This window comes from Leptonotus elevatus, chromosome 7, assembly GCF_054856555.1.
Source record: "Leptonotus elevatus isolate MCC_2025b chromosome 7, RoL_Lele_1.0, whole genome shotgun sequence".
In the NCBI taxonomy this organism is placed as follows: domain Eukaryota; kingdom Metazoa; phylum Chordata; class Actinopteri; order Syngnathiformes; family Syngnathidae; genus Leptonotus; species Leptonotus elevatus.
Genome location: NC_141245.1, coordinates 21,956,558 through 21,973,279, shown reverse-complemented (window position 1 = coordinate 21,973,279; position 16,722 = coordinate 21,956,558). Strand labels below are relative to the sequence as shown.

General features: G+C 40.0%; 1 protein-coding gene across 1 annotated transcript; it reads right to left on the bottom strand.

The window, feature by feature from the left end:
- Positions 1-1,991: 1,991 nt before the first annotated feature.
- Positions 1,992-15,836, bottom strand: ehd2b (EH-domain containing 2b). Its single transcript, XM_086080902.1, has 7 exons — positions 15,397-15,836; positions 12,379-12,610; positions 11,123-11,299; positions 9,285-9,382; positions 7,159-7,571; positions 6,790-6,954; positions 1,992-5,423 (listed from the first exon to the last, which is right to left on the bottom strand). The coding sequence occupies exons 2-7, from the start codon at positions 12,597-12,599 to the stop codon at positions 4,863-4,865; spliced, it is 1,635 nt and encodes a 544-aa protein (XP_085937028.1). The 5' UTR covers positions 12,600-12,610; positions 15,397-15,836; the 3' UTR covers positions 1,992-4,862.
- Between the last annotated feature and the right edge of the window lie 886 nt (positions 15,837-16,722).

The window sequence follows — 16,722 nt, the reverse complement described above, 5'->3', positions numbered from 1 at the left end:
ACATATTCCCCTCCTCACCATTACCCAGGCAGCGAGGAATTCCCCGATGTAAACACCCACGAACGGAGACCCCTCTTTTTGTTGAGCTTGCATTATTTGAGTGGGGCCGGGGTGCACTCGGAGGCGTGTTTGTTGTTGGGGTTCCCTGATGTCGTGCACACTTTCGTGTTTTGGTGACACAAAACAAGCAAGCATCAATTTGGCTGGAGGTGAGGTACGTGATGCTAAACCTGCGTCCAGCTAATGTGACGTCGCCGTCCGACCGCCACTTCCTGTCGGATGTCATGTAAACAGCAATTGGCTCAGTTCTAACGTATTTCTTTCAGCATTCACGTCCGCCAACTTCTGTTGTTTATTACAACATCTTGATGACATTGAGGCCACGCCTTGGTATTACTGTGGTTACTGGTTAGTGTTAGAAAATGTCCTCATGTGGAAAATTAAGTGCCAGGAATGTGAAGTCTAAATATACTGTATTTGAAAACAAAATGTTTTGAGTTCTTTTCCAGAAACTTTGACTTGAATGTGGTTTGAAGTGACGATGTAAACGTCCCATGTAATGAGTGGAAAATATTTATATTCTTTCAACTGACTTTGTAAACGTGTTTGAGCACAAATAAAAGCGTCGAGTGTCTTTAAAATGGTTTGCGTTTGTGCAGTTGCAGCGCCCTCTCGTGGCAAGTTTATTAATGCAATATTATGAGGCATAAAGTACTTTGACCGGTTTTCCCCCACCAATTGACCCCAAAAAAATCGTTTTATATACCTTAATATGGAGTTAGTTCAAAGTGACCATATTAAGTTAAAGTGATTATAAGTTCATTAAATTTAATACTTTGGATTGGAGTCACTTAATTCTGGTGAATAATGAACTCATAATCACTTAAATTCATGTTCATGACGCGATTATTTTTTAAAGTTGGTCAACAATTTATAATCTTAAATTGGTTCAACAATTCTCTTTTTAGAGTGCACACAAACGTACACAATACTTAGTGACCTTTTCATCCTGCACCAGACAAATATATTTTCCTAGCTAAAATACTAAAGTCTAAAACTAATAAAAAAATTAAACGAAATATTCTCGACAAAATAAAAACTAACAAACCTGCCCTAAAATAAAAAAAGAATAATAATCAAAACGAAATATAAACTACCATGGAAAACCCCAAAACTCTTATATCCTTGGTCCCATCCATCACCAATTCATTCCATCTGGATTATTTTGACATGATCTTACATAATCACAAAAGTCATCCGGCCGACTGTAACTCAGGCCCAAATGAGGGGCAGGAGGCCATGTTGGTTTTTCACTTAAAGGTACAGCGCGACAGATCCTGCTAAGGAAACTGAACAGAGGCTAGGAAAAGAGATATTAATAACTCTCAGCTCGGCCCTCCACATTCTTCACATGTGAGTCATCTTCAAGCCAGCGAACCAGAGAGTCACTCAGTCGGGAGGATTGCTCCTGTTTCTCATTTGCCTCCATTTTCAACGGAGGAGTGGAATGATCTGTCCTCCTCTGGAAAAGATGGAAAATCTCATACAAGCACACACACACGCACGCAGCTCCTTAAGGGAGCGTGTGTACACAAATAGTGATGTGGATAGACTCCACTTTGTGCGGTTTATGTTGTGATTAGGGGGGGTTGGAAAAAAGGTGGTATGCACACTTGGCCCGGACTGGCACGAATGAGTCAGGGTGAGTGTTTATCAAGAGAGCCTGCGAGAGAACATGACACACGGTGCAACTTACACGTTGCTGTAAATTCCAAAGGGATATTTTTTTTCTCCCACGTAGCAAACCATATGTAAAGGCAAGACAGTAGTGCGTCTGCTTCACAGTTTGAAGGCTCTGGGTTTGAATCTCACCTGGGGTTTTCTTGTGTGGAGTTTGCATGTTGTTAAACCAGGGGCCTTTTTTTTTTTTTTTTTTTTTTTAAACCCATAGTGTCCAAACCTGAACCAAAATTACACAGTCTGAGACAAGCCACAGTCAAGTCACTTTATTGCTGCATAGCCAACATGAGGCCAGGCGGTGGCGCTGTGCACAGTAGTAGTAGGCGTTTCTCGCCTCTTTATGCGCTTTGTTACAATCATGTGACCACAAGCAGCAATGAGGCACACCCAAAAACAAAACATACAAACGAAAAAAACCAAAGTGAGCACCAAGCCGCAAATGCTTTTTTTACGTGGAAAAATAATATATGCTAATGATGCTAATGAGAGCGGCTAAATACACAACAGGTGAGCTCAAGAAGCGGCGTGCACGGCAAATGGCTATAATACATCACGCTTTAGGAGTTACGATAAATATACTGCAATTATTTACCAGGAAACGACTTTATTAAGTACAACCTGCACCTCGGATTAGATCCAATGAAAGAACAGGAAGTAACTGACTAAAAATGCTGCTTTCAGGAAAACCGGGAAGACAGACATTCCTGACTTTTTCTGACCTGACGAATCGTTTGTTTTTATCATTTGTATCACAATGGCGTCTTATGCTACAGTACAGTCCGACACACGAATCGAAATGGCGCAGTCTGAACTCTCCTGACATCTTGCATCATCCTTCCACGATGAACCAGGCGCTAACAAAACCAATGCTGCATTCAAGAAAACCAGGAAAAGTCAGGCTAACAAATGGAGTAAAAGACCATCAAAGATCAAGTATATTTTAGTGTGATAATTGATAATACTGACATTTAACACAAGTTGTTTTGCATTGAAATTAGTCTGTTAAATTATTCAGTAAAAATAAAATAAAAATACCCGATCATCAGCTGATTCCAAAGGCTCTTTTAAAACAGAAAATAAAGTGTTTTTTTTTACAAACACAAAATATCACCCCAACAAAAAATCGGTTATTATTACAATTTTTAAAAAAAAATTAATCGCCTGATTAATTGGTTATCGAGATTATATTTTAAGAAAAATACTGCTAACATTTAATACCTTCTGATTTCCCAGAAGCATTGAACGCAGCACAGCAAATAACACATTTAGCTGTATTTGCTCAAATGTTTTCCCAAACAAAACAAATATTAACACATTGCAAACCTTAGTCCTGTTTTTAACTGGAACGTCCTGAGGTTGGACCCCAGGAGCCTCAAGTGGGATATTTCTGATATCCCAATGCTCTTGAATGCAGCTAAACATCTATAAATAGAATATTCGTCAAATTATTTTCACTTTGTCAAGGGTTTAACTTTAGGAAAAGTCTGTGCTTCATTGAATACACTCCTAGTTTTACAATGGGTCTATCGTTGTGGCTCCTACAGAGATTTTTCTGATTTCCCAGCAACATTGAATGCAGCGACACATCTACTACAAACAGGTTGTCAGATTTAAAAAAAAAAAAAAATAATAATAATAATAATTTCGCCATTGAAAAGGTCTGACTTTGTTCTATCCTTATTTGATTTTAGTTAGACTCCAAGGGGGGGAAATCAAATTTCCCAGTGGTCTTGAATGCAGCAAAACAAACCAATTCTCTGTTCTTTGCAAATACTGTATATATTTATAATTTCCCAGTAGCAAAACATTTGCAAAAAAATAAAACTTTCAAGGCAGCGCTTGTTACGGAAGTGCGCAGGTATACCGAATGTTGCAACCAGCGAGTTATTTTAAACGAGCAGCGCCGCCATCTCGTTACGGGACGCTCTGCTGTACAAAATTCAAATGAAGATTTTGTATTTGTATTGTTGACAGAGAGGCAGGAGCACAAATCCTCACGAGTGGGAAGAGTCCGTTCATTCATCAAATCCTCTGTCCATCTCTCCATCAATCTATCATCCCCATCTGTCCATCCATTTGTCCATCTCTTCCTCCATTACAGTAACCTCCTGCATAATCGCGGTTCACTATTTGCAAATTTCCCTTCATACGTATTGTAACCGAGTTAAAGTTATTCGCTAAAAAGACTCAATTTGCAAGTCCTTTAAAAAAAAAAAATTGTGAGACAAGATGGCACCATCTAATAGGAAAGAGGAGAGCCGAATCCTCCTTGGCTAGCCTAGCGCTCGCTAGCTAGTACGACAGACACAAAACGGACGGATTTAAAACTTTACCAAAAAGGGGAAAAATACCTTTGGTTCTGCCGTTGGCCAGTGTATAGTGAGGGATCCTGGTGGTTAAAATAAGCTACTTTAAACTAAAAAAAAGGAAAATGTTTTCGTAGGGGTGACATGGCTACGTTAGCGCATCGGCTACATAGAGTCATGGTACATTCCAATGTGTTTTGGAAAAAGAAAATACCAGGCTTGGTAATGCTGTTTGGATATATAGTGTAGATAAATCGCTATTTAAGTGCCTCCCATTTACCATTTATGATCAAATTCGATTTAAAATTTTTGCTCTATGATGTTTTTTTTGGGCAAAAATACACTAACCCATTCAAGTGAATGTGGATTTGGGGTATGCGTCCATACACTTTCGTATTTGCATTAATTCCATATCCTATTTTTCGTATATTTCTAAAACGCTCCAAGATGCAACAAAGCCCAGCGAATAGGAAAGTAGTAATTGGCACACGGAAGAAACACATCTCAACTGTTCCCATCCCCCACCATTAGCTGGAGATTACTGTAACCATCCGACTTTCTAGTTGTCATCCAATGGCATATCCGTTGATCAATTCATCCATTTACATCATCTATTCATTCCCCCATTGATCGGCTCACAAGTAGCAATTGGCATCAAGGAAGTAAGGAATAAACCTGTCCAAGCTGTCCCTGTTCACCACGAATAGCTAGCATTACTGAATCCATCCATCCACCCGTCTAGCTGTCATCCATTGGTCTATCCATTGATAAGTTCATCCATCCATCCATTCATCCATCCATCACCCATCGATCGCTTCACGCGTCGGAACCTTTCTGCCTGCGCTTGGAGGGCGGCACCAGGCGGTTGGGCAACTCCGGGGGCAGACCGTGGCCCTCCAGCTTGACTTCGATCAGGTGGCTGGCCAGGGCGAACTCCTCCTCGTCCAGCATGCCGTCCCGGTCCACGTCCGACAGCTTCCAGATGCGGCCCAGCACCGAGTTGGGCAGGCGGGAGCTGACCATCCAGTTCTTAGCCTTGGTGCCGCTCAGCTTGCCCTCGTTGGGCGCCAGGTTGTAGAAGATCTCGTCGTACTTGGGCTTGTCCTTGGTCACCACCCACCTGTCGGGCTCTTCCTCGCAGCCCTCGCCCGCTTCTTCGTTCTCGTCGCCGAAGGGGTCGCCCTCGCCGAAGGGTCCGGCGCGGTTGCCCAGGAAGGCGCCTCCCTGCACGCCGGGCTGCTCGCCGGCCTCGAGCTCCTCCTGGCGCAGAAGCGGCATCAGCTTGGCAATGTCCACCGACAGCAGCTCGTCCAGGGCCGCCATCAGGTTGGGCTTCAGGGTTTTGAACTTGCTGAAGTCGTGGACCATCAGTTGCTCCTGACAACCACAAGAAAGAAAAGGTCGTTTTCGTGCCATAGACACAATTTCTTGAATAGGCAAAATTGTTTGAAGACGGGATGTTTTGAAATCGGTCACGAAGTTTTAGCTATCAGTTCATCCATCCCCCAACCTTTTACCAGTTCATCCATCCATCCCTTTATCAGTTATTATATCATCTGCCTATCCATCCATCACATCTTCCATTCATCCACCCATCCATCCATCTTCCAGTACTTCCTTCCACCATCCATCCCTTTACCAGTCATTCTATCCATCCATCCATCCACCCTTCAGTTCTTCCATCCATCCATCTTCCAGTACTACCTTCCATCATCCATCCATCCATTTACCAGTTATTCTATCTATCCATCCATCCATCTATCATCCATCCATCTTCCAGTACTTCCTTCCACCATCCATCCACCCTTCAGTTCTTCCATCCATCCATCATCCATCCATCTTCTAGTACTTCCTTCCACCATCCATCCATCCTTCAGTTCTTTCTTCCATTCATCCACCCATCCATCCATCTTCCAGTACTTCCTTCCATCATCCATCCCTTTACCAGTCATTCTATCCATCCATCCATCCATCCACCCTTCAGTTCTTCCATCCATCCATCATCCATCCATCTTCCAGTACTACCTTCCATCATCCATCCATCCATTTACCAGTTATTCTATCTATCCATCCATCAAATCTATCATCCATCCATCTTCCAGTACTTCCTTCCACCATCCATCCACCCTTCAGTTCTTCCATCCATCCATCATCCATCCATCTTCTAGTACTTCCTTCCACCATCCATCCATCCTTCAGTTCTTTCTTCTATCCATCCATCCATCCATCCACCCTTCAGTTCTTCCATCCATCCATCATCCATCCATCTTCCAGTACTACCTTCCATCATCCATCCATCCATTTATCAGTTATTCTATCTATCCATCCATCTATCATCCATCCATCTTCCAGTACTTCCTTCCACCAACCATCCATCCTTCAGTTCTTTCTTCTATCCATCCATCCATCCACCCTTCAGTTCTTCCATCCATCCATCATCCATCCATCTTCTAGTACTTCCTTCCATCATCCATCCATCCATTTACCAGTTATTCTATCCAGTCATCCATCTATCATTCATCCATCTTCCAGTACTTCCTTCCACCATCCATACATTCCTTCAGTTCTTTCTTCTATCCATCCATCCATCTTCTAGTACTTCCTTTCATCATCCATCCATCCACCCACCCACCCATCTCTTTACCAGTTCCTTTATCCATCCATCCATCCACCAACTTTTTATATACCATCCGTCAGTTTCCTGACTCTTTCATCCATATATCCATCCATGAATCCATCTGACCTGCATCTTGGCGCAGTCGGGGAAGTCTCCGGCAGAGATGTTGTGCTGCAGTTGTATCTTGGAGAAGATGACGGGCAGCTGGTAGATGAGGTTCTTCTTCTTGTTGTCCTTCCTGAACACCGACGGCATCTCCTGCTTCAGGTAGCTGATGATGTGAGCGTGCACCTGAACACGGAACATGGAAAGTTAATTTCTGGAATTCCTGGAATTCCTTCGTGAGCTGATCTTGGGGATTGTCCCGCCCGAGTATAAATAAATCTCGACAAGAACAAAGACATATTTGTCTTTGTATACGTTGTATTAATCAGGTGGACTCAAGTTCTCCTGAATTCCTTGCACACAAGCCAATCTCTAAAAACAAAGACCCACCCGGACCAGACGTGCCCTCTTCACAAGGTCGTTGAGCTTGCGTATAGCCGCGTTGCGAGGAAGGTTCTGGATGTCGGTGAACAGATCCTCCTCCTCAAGCTCGAACAGCTTCCGGTTGTCCGACACCATGAGCGGCTCGGACCAAAAGGAGCCGATGTAGACCCTCAGAACCTCGGGGGTGCCGAACACCTTGCCCAAGGACCACATTAGGGCGCCGTAGACTCTCATGAGCTGCTGGGTGCCCACCATGTCAGCCTTGTTGAGGACCACCCGCAACTTGTCCTCGTTGCCCTTCAGCGCGCCGATGGCCTCCGAGAACTCGTCCGAGATCTCCAGCTTGTGGGCGTCGAAGAGCAGGACGATGCGGTCTACGCGCTCGGCAAACCAGCGTAGCACGGCGGGGAAGTCGTAGCCTGCGGGAAATGATGGGTTCGCCAGTCAGAGCTGGAATACGGACGGCCGAGACCCTCAATAGACAAAAAAAATGCAACAAAAAAAAATCAACGCCCCGCTGTTTACTAGGTTTGCACATTTGTCTAATAAAAGATGATTTGATACCGATATATGGGGTGCTGATACATTTTCAAGTGGAACGATTCAATTTGGTACGGTTGTAACTTTTGTCATCTTTATTAAAACTCATTCACTGCCATTGACGGCTATAGACGTCAAAGAGATTTTTACCTGGTGTGCATCAGTCATAAAACAGGTTTTCTAAAAATAAAATGTACATTGTCTTTTAATAATAGCAAATATTACAAAAAATATTTTGAAAAAAATCGGTGAATCCCGGATGCAGAACAGCGTCATTTTATTCTTTTTTACACCGAGACAATTGCCAAAGTCTTTATGTAATGCTGTTAATGAAAACCTTTTTTTTTTTTTTAATGCCAGCAGATGGAAAGTTCCACTCCTCACTTGGAACGAAGCTCCTCTAAACTATGTGCAAACAACACAATGTCATCTTTTTGGATATATGTCGACGTGTGTAGTAATAATATGTGTGTGACTCGATAGAGGTGTGACTTTTTGCACTCATTTCTTAACAGCTTAGACGGACGGGATTCTATTTTTAGTAGGGTGTCGCAAGTCATGACCTCTTACAAACAAGGGTTTTTAATATGGGAATTTATCAGTATTAAAAAAAAAAATCATAACCTGTTCAATAAAAAGGAACTTAGCCGAATTCAAATAAATTCAATCACATATTTATCCATTGTCACCAATATAACTGATGTACTTCTCACACTAACAGCATGGCTGCGAGCAGAGAGGAGCTACTTGTTGCTAACTTAGCTTTTAGCCAAAATTTCACCATAGAAAGGAATTCAAATCATTAATTAATCTGTTGTAGCCCCGGTCAAAAATCACAAAAAAAATTTAAAGACAAAAATTGTACTTTATTGTAAAGATATATATTTTTTTAATAATGGGTTAATCCGTCGACTATTATTATAATTATTTTATTTTTTTGCTTAATTGATGAATTGGGGATTTTTTTATTTTTTTTATTTCCATCCCTTTATTAAAAAACAGGATATTATTTCAAATTGACAGTGCTGAAAATGCAAAAAACATAAATTGATTACGATTAATTACAACTACTGAGCTGGCTTATTTAATCGACTGATATAAGACAAAGAACAACCCCCACCCCCCAAAAATGTGGGCACAAAAATTTGCAGATTTTTTTTTTGCCCCCCTCAAATTTATTGAAAAATTGCGATAAACTTAAAATATGCATTTGGCACCCTAACAAGTTTATTTCAATATAGAAGAATATTTTTTTAAATATTGAACAAAAAATCCCCGAAAATAGGTGCTAAACTGCGAATATGTGTGTCCCCACTGTTTTGGAAAATAAACACCATACTTTAATAATGATACAAAATGTATTACATAATTAAATACAAATGGAATGGATTAAATTGAGTGATTTCTTCACGTACCACTAGAGGAAGCCCGCGTACCACCAGTGGTACTCGTACCGCACTTTGAGGATCACAGGTTTATTATGTTTACTTTACTAGCATGCTGGCCCCCAAAATTAAACGACATAACAATTCAATGCCAAGTTACGATTCGCACCCGTCCCCACCCTTAATTTCCTTTTGCACATTTCTCACCTCGGCTCACTCTCTGCTTGGCTCCTGAGAGGATTCCGGGCGTGTCGATGATGCTGATGCTCTCCAGCACCTGATTGGACATCTGGGCGCACTGGAACCTGCAACACAAGATGGACGCAAAAAAACAGTTTGTGAATGATTTGACTTACGAATAGGGATTAAAAATGAGCGGTCCTTGAATGGTATCGCACCCCATGTATTGAGATGTATCGAATTGTCTTTTACTGGAGACATGCACGCTCCTGATGCACATTTTTTTACATGCGATGTGGCCCAGCCCCGCCTGAGCTCAAACCACGGCGGACTCGGCCTGGAATGGAAAAACGGCTGCTCCATTGTGTCAGCGAGCGCTCGTTGCTTCGCACTTCCTGAATGGAAAGCCGCCGTCCCCGCTGCCAGAATCAAACAATAAGGCTCGCTAATGATGTCGCGCCTCTGGAACAACAACAACGCCACTTCCTGTGGCCCGCCAGCTTAACGAGCGCCCCGCTTCCCGACCCTCGCCCGGATGGGAAGAGAAACAAAGAGCAACATCGGAGTCCCGGGATTTCTCCGACGGACAACCTCGGACGATTGTTTTCGCGTCTTAATGGATGCTAACACTCCTTAGCATAGTATTAATGAAGGAATTGTCTTGTATTTGACTCGTGTGCATGATTGTTTTTACATCTCTTAATATTAACATCCATCAACTTATTTTTGAGAATATTGAGAATAATGAGTTGTGTGAGACATTTCTATAAAGTAAATGTCTTTGCTCGCGTTTGACTCGAGTGCGTGATTGTTTTTGCTTGGCAATATTAACAGTGGTTAACTTCCTTTTACAGATGTAAGGATGAAGTTAAGAATTAAAGAAAAAATAGACGTGTGAGGCTAATCTACGAGGTGAATCTTCTTCATTTACATTTGACTCGAGTGCGTGATTGTTTTTGCTTGGCAATATTAACAGTGGTTAACTTCCTTTTACTTGAATGAAATAAATGAAAGCTTTTACAATGGTGACAGTTTGAGATTAACGAGCGTGCCGCTTTCTTCCCAAAGACAGGAAGTCACAGACAAACACGAAAGCGGGAGTCCCGGGATTTCTTCGCCTGCCTTCCTGTGACGTCAGCGGTGGGGGGGGGGGGAACGGAGGAATTCTGCCTCGGATTCTCCGAGCTTCAAAAGTCCGTCACTGGGTTTGTTTGTCTTGACACCCCACCTCACTCGCACCCTCCCTTCTGACCTCCGTCTCTCATCTTCAGTCCAAACAAGGCAGAAAATCTTATTTTTACACTTGAATGAATACAGTTTTTTTTTTTTACTTGATGTGTGAGGCGAATTATCTTTGCTTGAATTTGACTCGAGTGCGTGATTGTTTTTACACAAAAATGTAAAGAGTAGGGAAAAAAATCGATATTATATTATAATGTGATACATTTTTACTTTTTAACGTGAAAAGTTATGTTAAAATGTAATAAGTTTCCCATTTTAACAAAAAAAACGAATACGTTTGATGTTTTAGCATGACACGTTTCAAATTTAAACGTGAAACTGTTCTCAATGGCTGCCTTGGTGAAATGACATGTAAGGGTTTGTTTACTCAGAAAATCCTTCAGCTTTTGACACCCGGAAGAACGTATGAAGTCATGGGGAAAAGGTTTATACAAATAAACTTGCCTCGCCTCCATCCATTACACTTCCCCTCCGCGCTTTCATCACCCTCCCTCCTGATAACGTTCCCTTTCTCCTCTGTTCCGCAAATAAGGCCAGGGGGCGGATATTTGGCAGACGCGCATGAAAAATTCCAAAGGCTTCGCATCAGCATTCCCACCAGCTGCCCTCCATCTTAAGCTCACCGGTTGAGAAAGGTGTTCCCGAAGGGGTTGAGCTTCCGGAAGGGCTTGTTGGGGTCCACGATGAGGGCGTTCCCAGGAATGACGCTCTCCACATCGCCGTGCATGATGGCGGTGAAGCAGTCGGTGGTGGGTTCGGGTCCCACGCGGCTGCCGGGAATCTCCTGCTCCAGCAGGTACCTGTCGATCATAGCTGGGTTATGTCCCGCCTCCAAGGTAATGCCTCACTTCAGTGCTTTCCAAACCTTTATTGAGCCAATTCACATATCGGTAACTTATAGAAGACAGATCTCAAAGCACACCCTTTGAATTCAACACATAATAAATAAATAATTATAATAAAACAATATTATAATAATAATAATATAATAAATTAATCTAAAAATACTATTTAAAAAAACCTAAATTGTCACTAAAATTACAGAATGCAGAAAACATGCAATTATTATGAAAGTTATAGTAACTTTAGCTGTGGTTAAACTGATTCCAGAATTATATGTGGATGTATAATATAATTAGGTATTGGTCAACCAATTTAATCAGCCAATATTTTCACTTTTAAAATTGACAAAACTGGAAAAAATACCCTTTTTTGTGTGCCATTTTTTGTCAATGATTTCACTTTACACACATATATATAATTTAAAATGATGGCCTGATAGAAAAATTGACAAAAAAAACGGATGATTTTTGCTGCTGTTAACTAATTCTTCTTCTTCTTATTATTATTATTATTATTATTATTTACACTATTATATTACAACCTAAGCCAAAGATAATGACACTTGAACATTCGCCCCAGACTGCGTTTTTTTTTTTTATGTATAGTTTAAAATTATGGCCTGACCGACTAATTGGCCATCCTATTTAATCGGCAGATATTGACTCTTTTAAAACTGACCCCAAAAAATCTGTAGATTTTTTGCAGATTTATTTTAATTTGTTATTATTATTTTACATATTATCTACAAAAAAAGAAAAGAAATATCAACTCCCAATTTTTTTTGAATAAGCAGGACTAAACCGCAAATATGTGCTTTGGGTGAAAAACAGGGGTTGCCCCCCGAACCCCTACAAAGAAGTTGGGTCCACTGTAATTGAAAATTCTTATGTGGCCACCATTGGTTTGATTGCCATCTAGTGGAAAAGCATTTCAGAGTTCTGCCTGTCACTATAGGTCACTGGCATAGACAAGTGAACAGAGAAACAATATTCATAGTAAACAAATGAGCATTTTTGCCATTTTGAAAGTGACTCACTTGATGAAGGTGGTCTTCCCGGTGGAGTACTGGCCCACCACCAGCACCATGGGCTTGTTGTCGAAGTCGGCGTCCTCCAGGCTGAGTGAGTGGAAGTCGTGGAAGCCGTAGTACTGCTCCAACGGCAGCAGCTTCTTGCGGTATAGCGACTTGAGGCCCTCGGTCACCGTGCGGATCACCTCCGGCGCCTTCTTTACGTTCTTACGCCCCCAGCGTGACATCTCGGCGGGATCTTAAGAATAGGAATGATCATGTTTTAGTGGCAGTAATCATAGGTTTTTTTTTAAGTTGTTAAAAATTTATCATAAAAAAAGGGGGAAAAAAGAATGAAGCCCAAGAAAAAACTGGCACAATGAGCGCTAGAGGCGTCCAAAAGGGGGATGAGAGAGGGGGTGGAGACTACTGGTATCCACTTGAGGTGTGGGGGTGGGGGGTTAAATAAATATCCTAGGCTAATAAAAAAGTCACTTAAAAAAAAAAATCATAATATATAAAGACAATACTTATTTCATATTTTTATGTGACAATTAATGAAATGAAAAAAAAACATTTTAATAAATGTGATCATATCAAGAGATGACACTTTCTATCTTAAAATTTGTAGTTAATTAAAAATTGTGTTAGGATGTTAATGTTTCACTCTTGCACTTTTTATAAAAAAAAATAATAATTTAACAAACAATGCAATGGTAATTTTAAAAAATTGATAATTGCAACTATGACCAATATCTTAAAATAATGTGCTTGTTTTTTTTAAATGTAATGGAAATTAGTGCTGGATTTAAATGTTACATTATGACACTTCTCATTTTATTAAATTTTTTTAAATAAAAAAACTAATGATAAATTGTCACAATAATTTTTTTAAGTAAATATATTTGAATAAGATAGGAATGTTTTTGTTTTTTTTAAGGATTGTACTCTTACAAATACAGGACATCCTTTGTTCTTCAAAAACAAAACAGATCTTTTTGCTCATTTCAATGTGTTAGTACGTTTTTGTATGACAAACTTGACCCAGCAACTCGCTTGTTATTCATTCCTGTTTTACATGCAGCAGCTGAGTTCTTTTTACACTTGCATGACAAGCGGACGCACTCACAGAGTGACACGGGGAGCTTCTTGGATGCGCAAGAGCCGTATTTCCTCGGAAGAGGGAGGAAAAAAAATATGCTTCAGATGTTTCCTGTATTTGTGTGTGAAAGCTGCACCGTCGTCCTTGAAGCCGCGCGCCAGAAAAGATCTCGTTTGAAGTTGGGGGATAATCTACAGTGGCAACACGAAGATGAGATAAACGCAGGCATTTGTCACTATTTATATTACATTTTGAGTACTATAATTGTGAATGTTACAAGGTTAAAAAAAAGGAAAAAAAAGAGTTGAAATATAAAAATGTAATGTATTTAATTAAAAATAATTACAGTTTTTTTTTTTCTAAACTGTAGATACTGTAAATTTAATTATAATTATTATTCCTATTTATCTGATATTAAGATAATAACCTCAGGTGGATGCCTAGAGGGGCAACGCCCAGTTGCTCCCCCCCCCCCCCCCTTGCATGGCACTGGTCACAATAACACCAAGCAGAGATTCCCTTTCCTTTAACCTACAGTAGACTGTAGTATGTGAAGTGTCCCGTAATCACCCCCTCACCCTCACCCTCACCCTCACCCCTCCTTCCATTGTTGTGTATGTGTCCCACCACAGTGGAAAAAGTTTGGACATGGCTGCAACCCGTAAAGACCATCCCCGTTTGTTTCCGCCTGAAGCAGGCAGCTGCTTATTAAGGAGTGCTGCACCTCGAGTTCAGATGTGGAATTCTTTTTTTTTTTCCTTTTTTTTTTGAGCCCTCCAGGAGGCTGCCTAACATTGTCAGTGCATGCCTGGAAAAAGCTGGTGCTCCAAGCTGGAACACTTTCAAACCCAGCCCATTCTCAGGCCGCAGTTCATGACTTCAGTGCAACAGTGAGTAAGAGATTCCTTTTCATCATCTCCTTCTACTTTTTTTTTTTTTTTTTTGCCTCACAGCGTCCACTGTGTTCACGTAAACGGGAAAAAATAAAAAGTTCCATTTGGGAATCCTCGTTTGGAGTGAAAAAGGCGCAGTTCATTAAGTGGAGTGAAGGCGGCTTGTCCATTTTTGGAGTCATTAGTGAGTGGGGGAGAGGAAAAAACAGCACAATCCTGACATGTCACAAGATCCGTGCAGAAAAAAATGTGGTTGGTGTTGAAATAGTGAAGGCTTGTGGGAACGTTTTAAGGCTGGGGAATTCACTAGCGCATAAAAACACAACAGTTTTTCCACTGTAAACAAGTGCAGCATTTTGGACATTTCTTGTATACAGTATGTATACAATGTACTTTTTTTGGGGGGTCATATCACTAGAGCTGTGGTTGTCATACTTGATACACCAATTACAATCGTAAATATTGCACCTAAACAAATATTTAAAAACAATTCTAAGAGACTACATGCATATGTATCGCGCATAAAGTTATACACATTTGACCAAACAAAAAAACGTTATTGTAACTATGCCAGATTGAACATCAATCATTGCACTTAAATATGAGTATTAGAGATTTAATGCATATGTAATGTACTACAGATGGTTTAAAATATATATATTAACATTATACAGTACATTTAATTAAACAATTATTTTGCATACCATTAGAGGGAGCCCAACTAGCACTGCCACACAAAAAAAAAAATCACAAGCCAAAATCCGCTAAGAAACATCGTTTTTCATGAAAATGACAGTGAAGAAAGGCTTGACTTTCCTGACATGTTTACGTCAAGTGAATGAAATCCTTTCTCCACTGCCGTAAGCAACAAAACCTAACCAGTATTGCGTACTAAAAGCACTAAACGTTTGTAAAAGTAACTTTTAATACCAATTGTGTAAGTTTGGCTAACTTTTAACGCTTTACACGCACATTTAGATAATAAAAAATGCACACAGTAAAGAATTCAAAGTAGGTGGAAAATACTTGACAAGACAGTAAAGTACTCACATGTATAGGTGGACCCCTGGTAGAATTAAAAAGGCTGTAGGTGGAGGTAAAAGGTTGGGTCTTTTCCTTGCTTCTCGTGCGACGTTTGATGTCGTTCTCAGCTTCTTTTTTTTTTTTTTCTTCTTCTCCCCAGCCCTCTTCCTCACTCCTACTTGGATGCTCCTCCTCCTCCTCCTCCTCCCGTTTTCTGCATGTAAGCGGGGATGCCTGGCAACACTGTGGGCAGCACAAAACACTCCAGAGAAGGAAGAACAGGGAGGGAGGGGCCGTGAATAAAGTATTTGGGCGGGGCGCTTTTTTTTTTTTTTAAATCATTTTATGAAATGACACACGAGGACTTCACATGACATCTTGCTACTTGTGATACAGTCCTTAGTTCAAACCACACACACACACACACACACACACAAAACAATAAAAAAAATAGTTTTTTTTAAAATGAAAATAATGGTTTTGTTTGATTTCTAGCTATGTTAATAATTCACGGACTTAAAAAAAAAAATGCTCATGATTGTTTCAAGTGCTCACCCCTCCCTTCTTATGCAACGGACTCGTCCATCCTTTTATCAGTGTATCTCTTTACGGCACGTGTATATTTTTTATTATTATTAACTATTTGGTTCATTATACAATTTAAAATAAAACGTTGTTGCATTCATAACGAAGTCGTTGCATCCATTCTAAGTTATTGTGTGAAAATTTGCTAAAATCTAAGATTAAATAGTACAAATCAACACAAAAATATGCTTGAAAAAAATAATTGTCTTATCTTATTTTTTTTTAAAGACAAAAAATACGATTTAAAACCGAAAAAAGGCACCTTTTCTAGAAAATAACCTTTTTTTCTAGACACCACTTTTCACACACACAAAATACATATAATGGCAAAAGTTTGACCCTTGAACTTTTCAAACTGACTTTTTCTTTTCCTCTTAATGTTGGTTTGTCTCACTGTTAAGATTTAAAATGTAAATTTAAACACTTTCTTGAAATTATTTTTTTGCCATCCAAAAACGTATTTTTATTTATTTATAAAAAAATAATCTTATTTATATTTTACTATTCATTAAATATTAAAATATACCAGTTGGAAAATTATCTTGGAAAAACAACAACAAAAAACATTCCCTTGTCTTTAATGTAAGAAAAAAATAATAAACTTTTCCTTAAGCTAGTGTTTTTAGGCTTTTCAATTAACATTAGTAGTATTTTTATGCTCAAATGTATGTTAAAAAGTTCCATAAAACATTGCATGTACAGGGAATAAAGTTTTTAGTTGGACTGTGGAATGCCTTATCTATATTTCCATTATTCTCCATGGAGAAA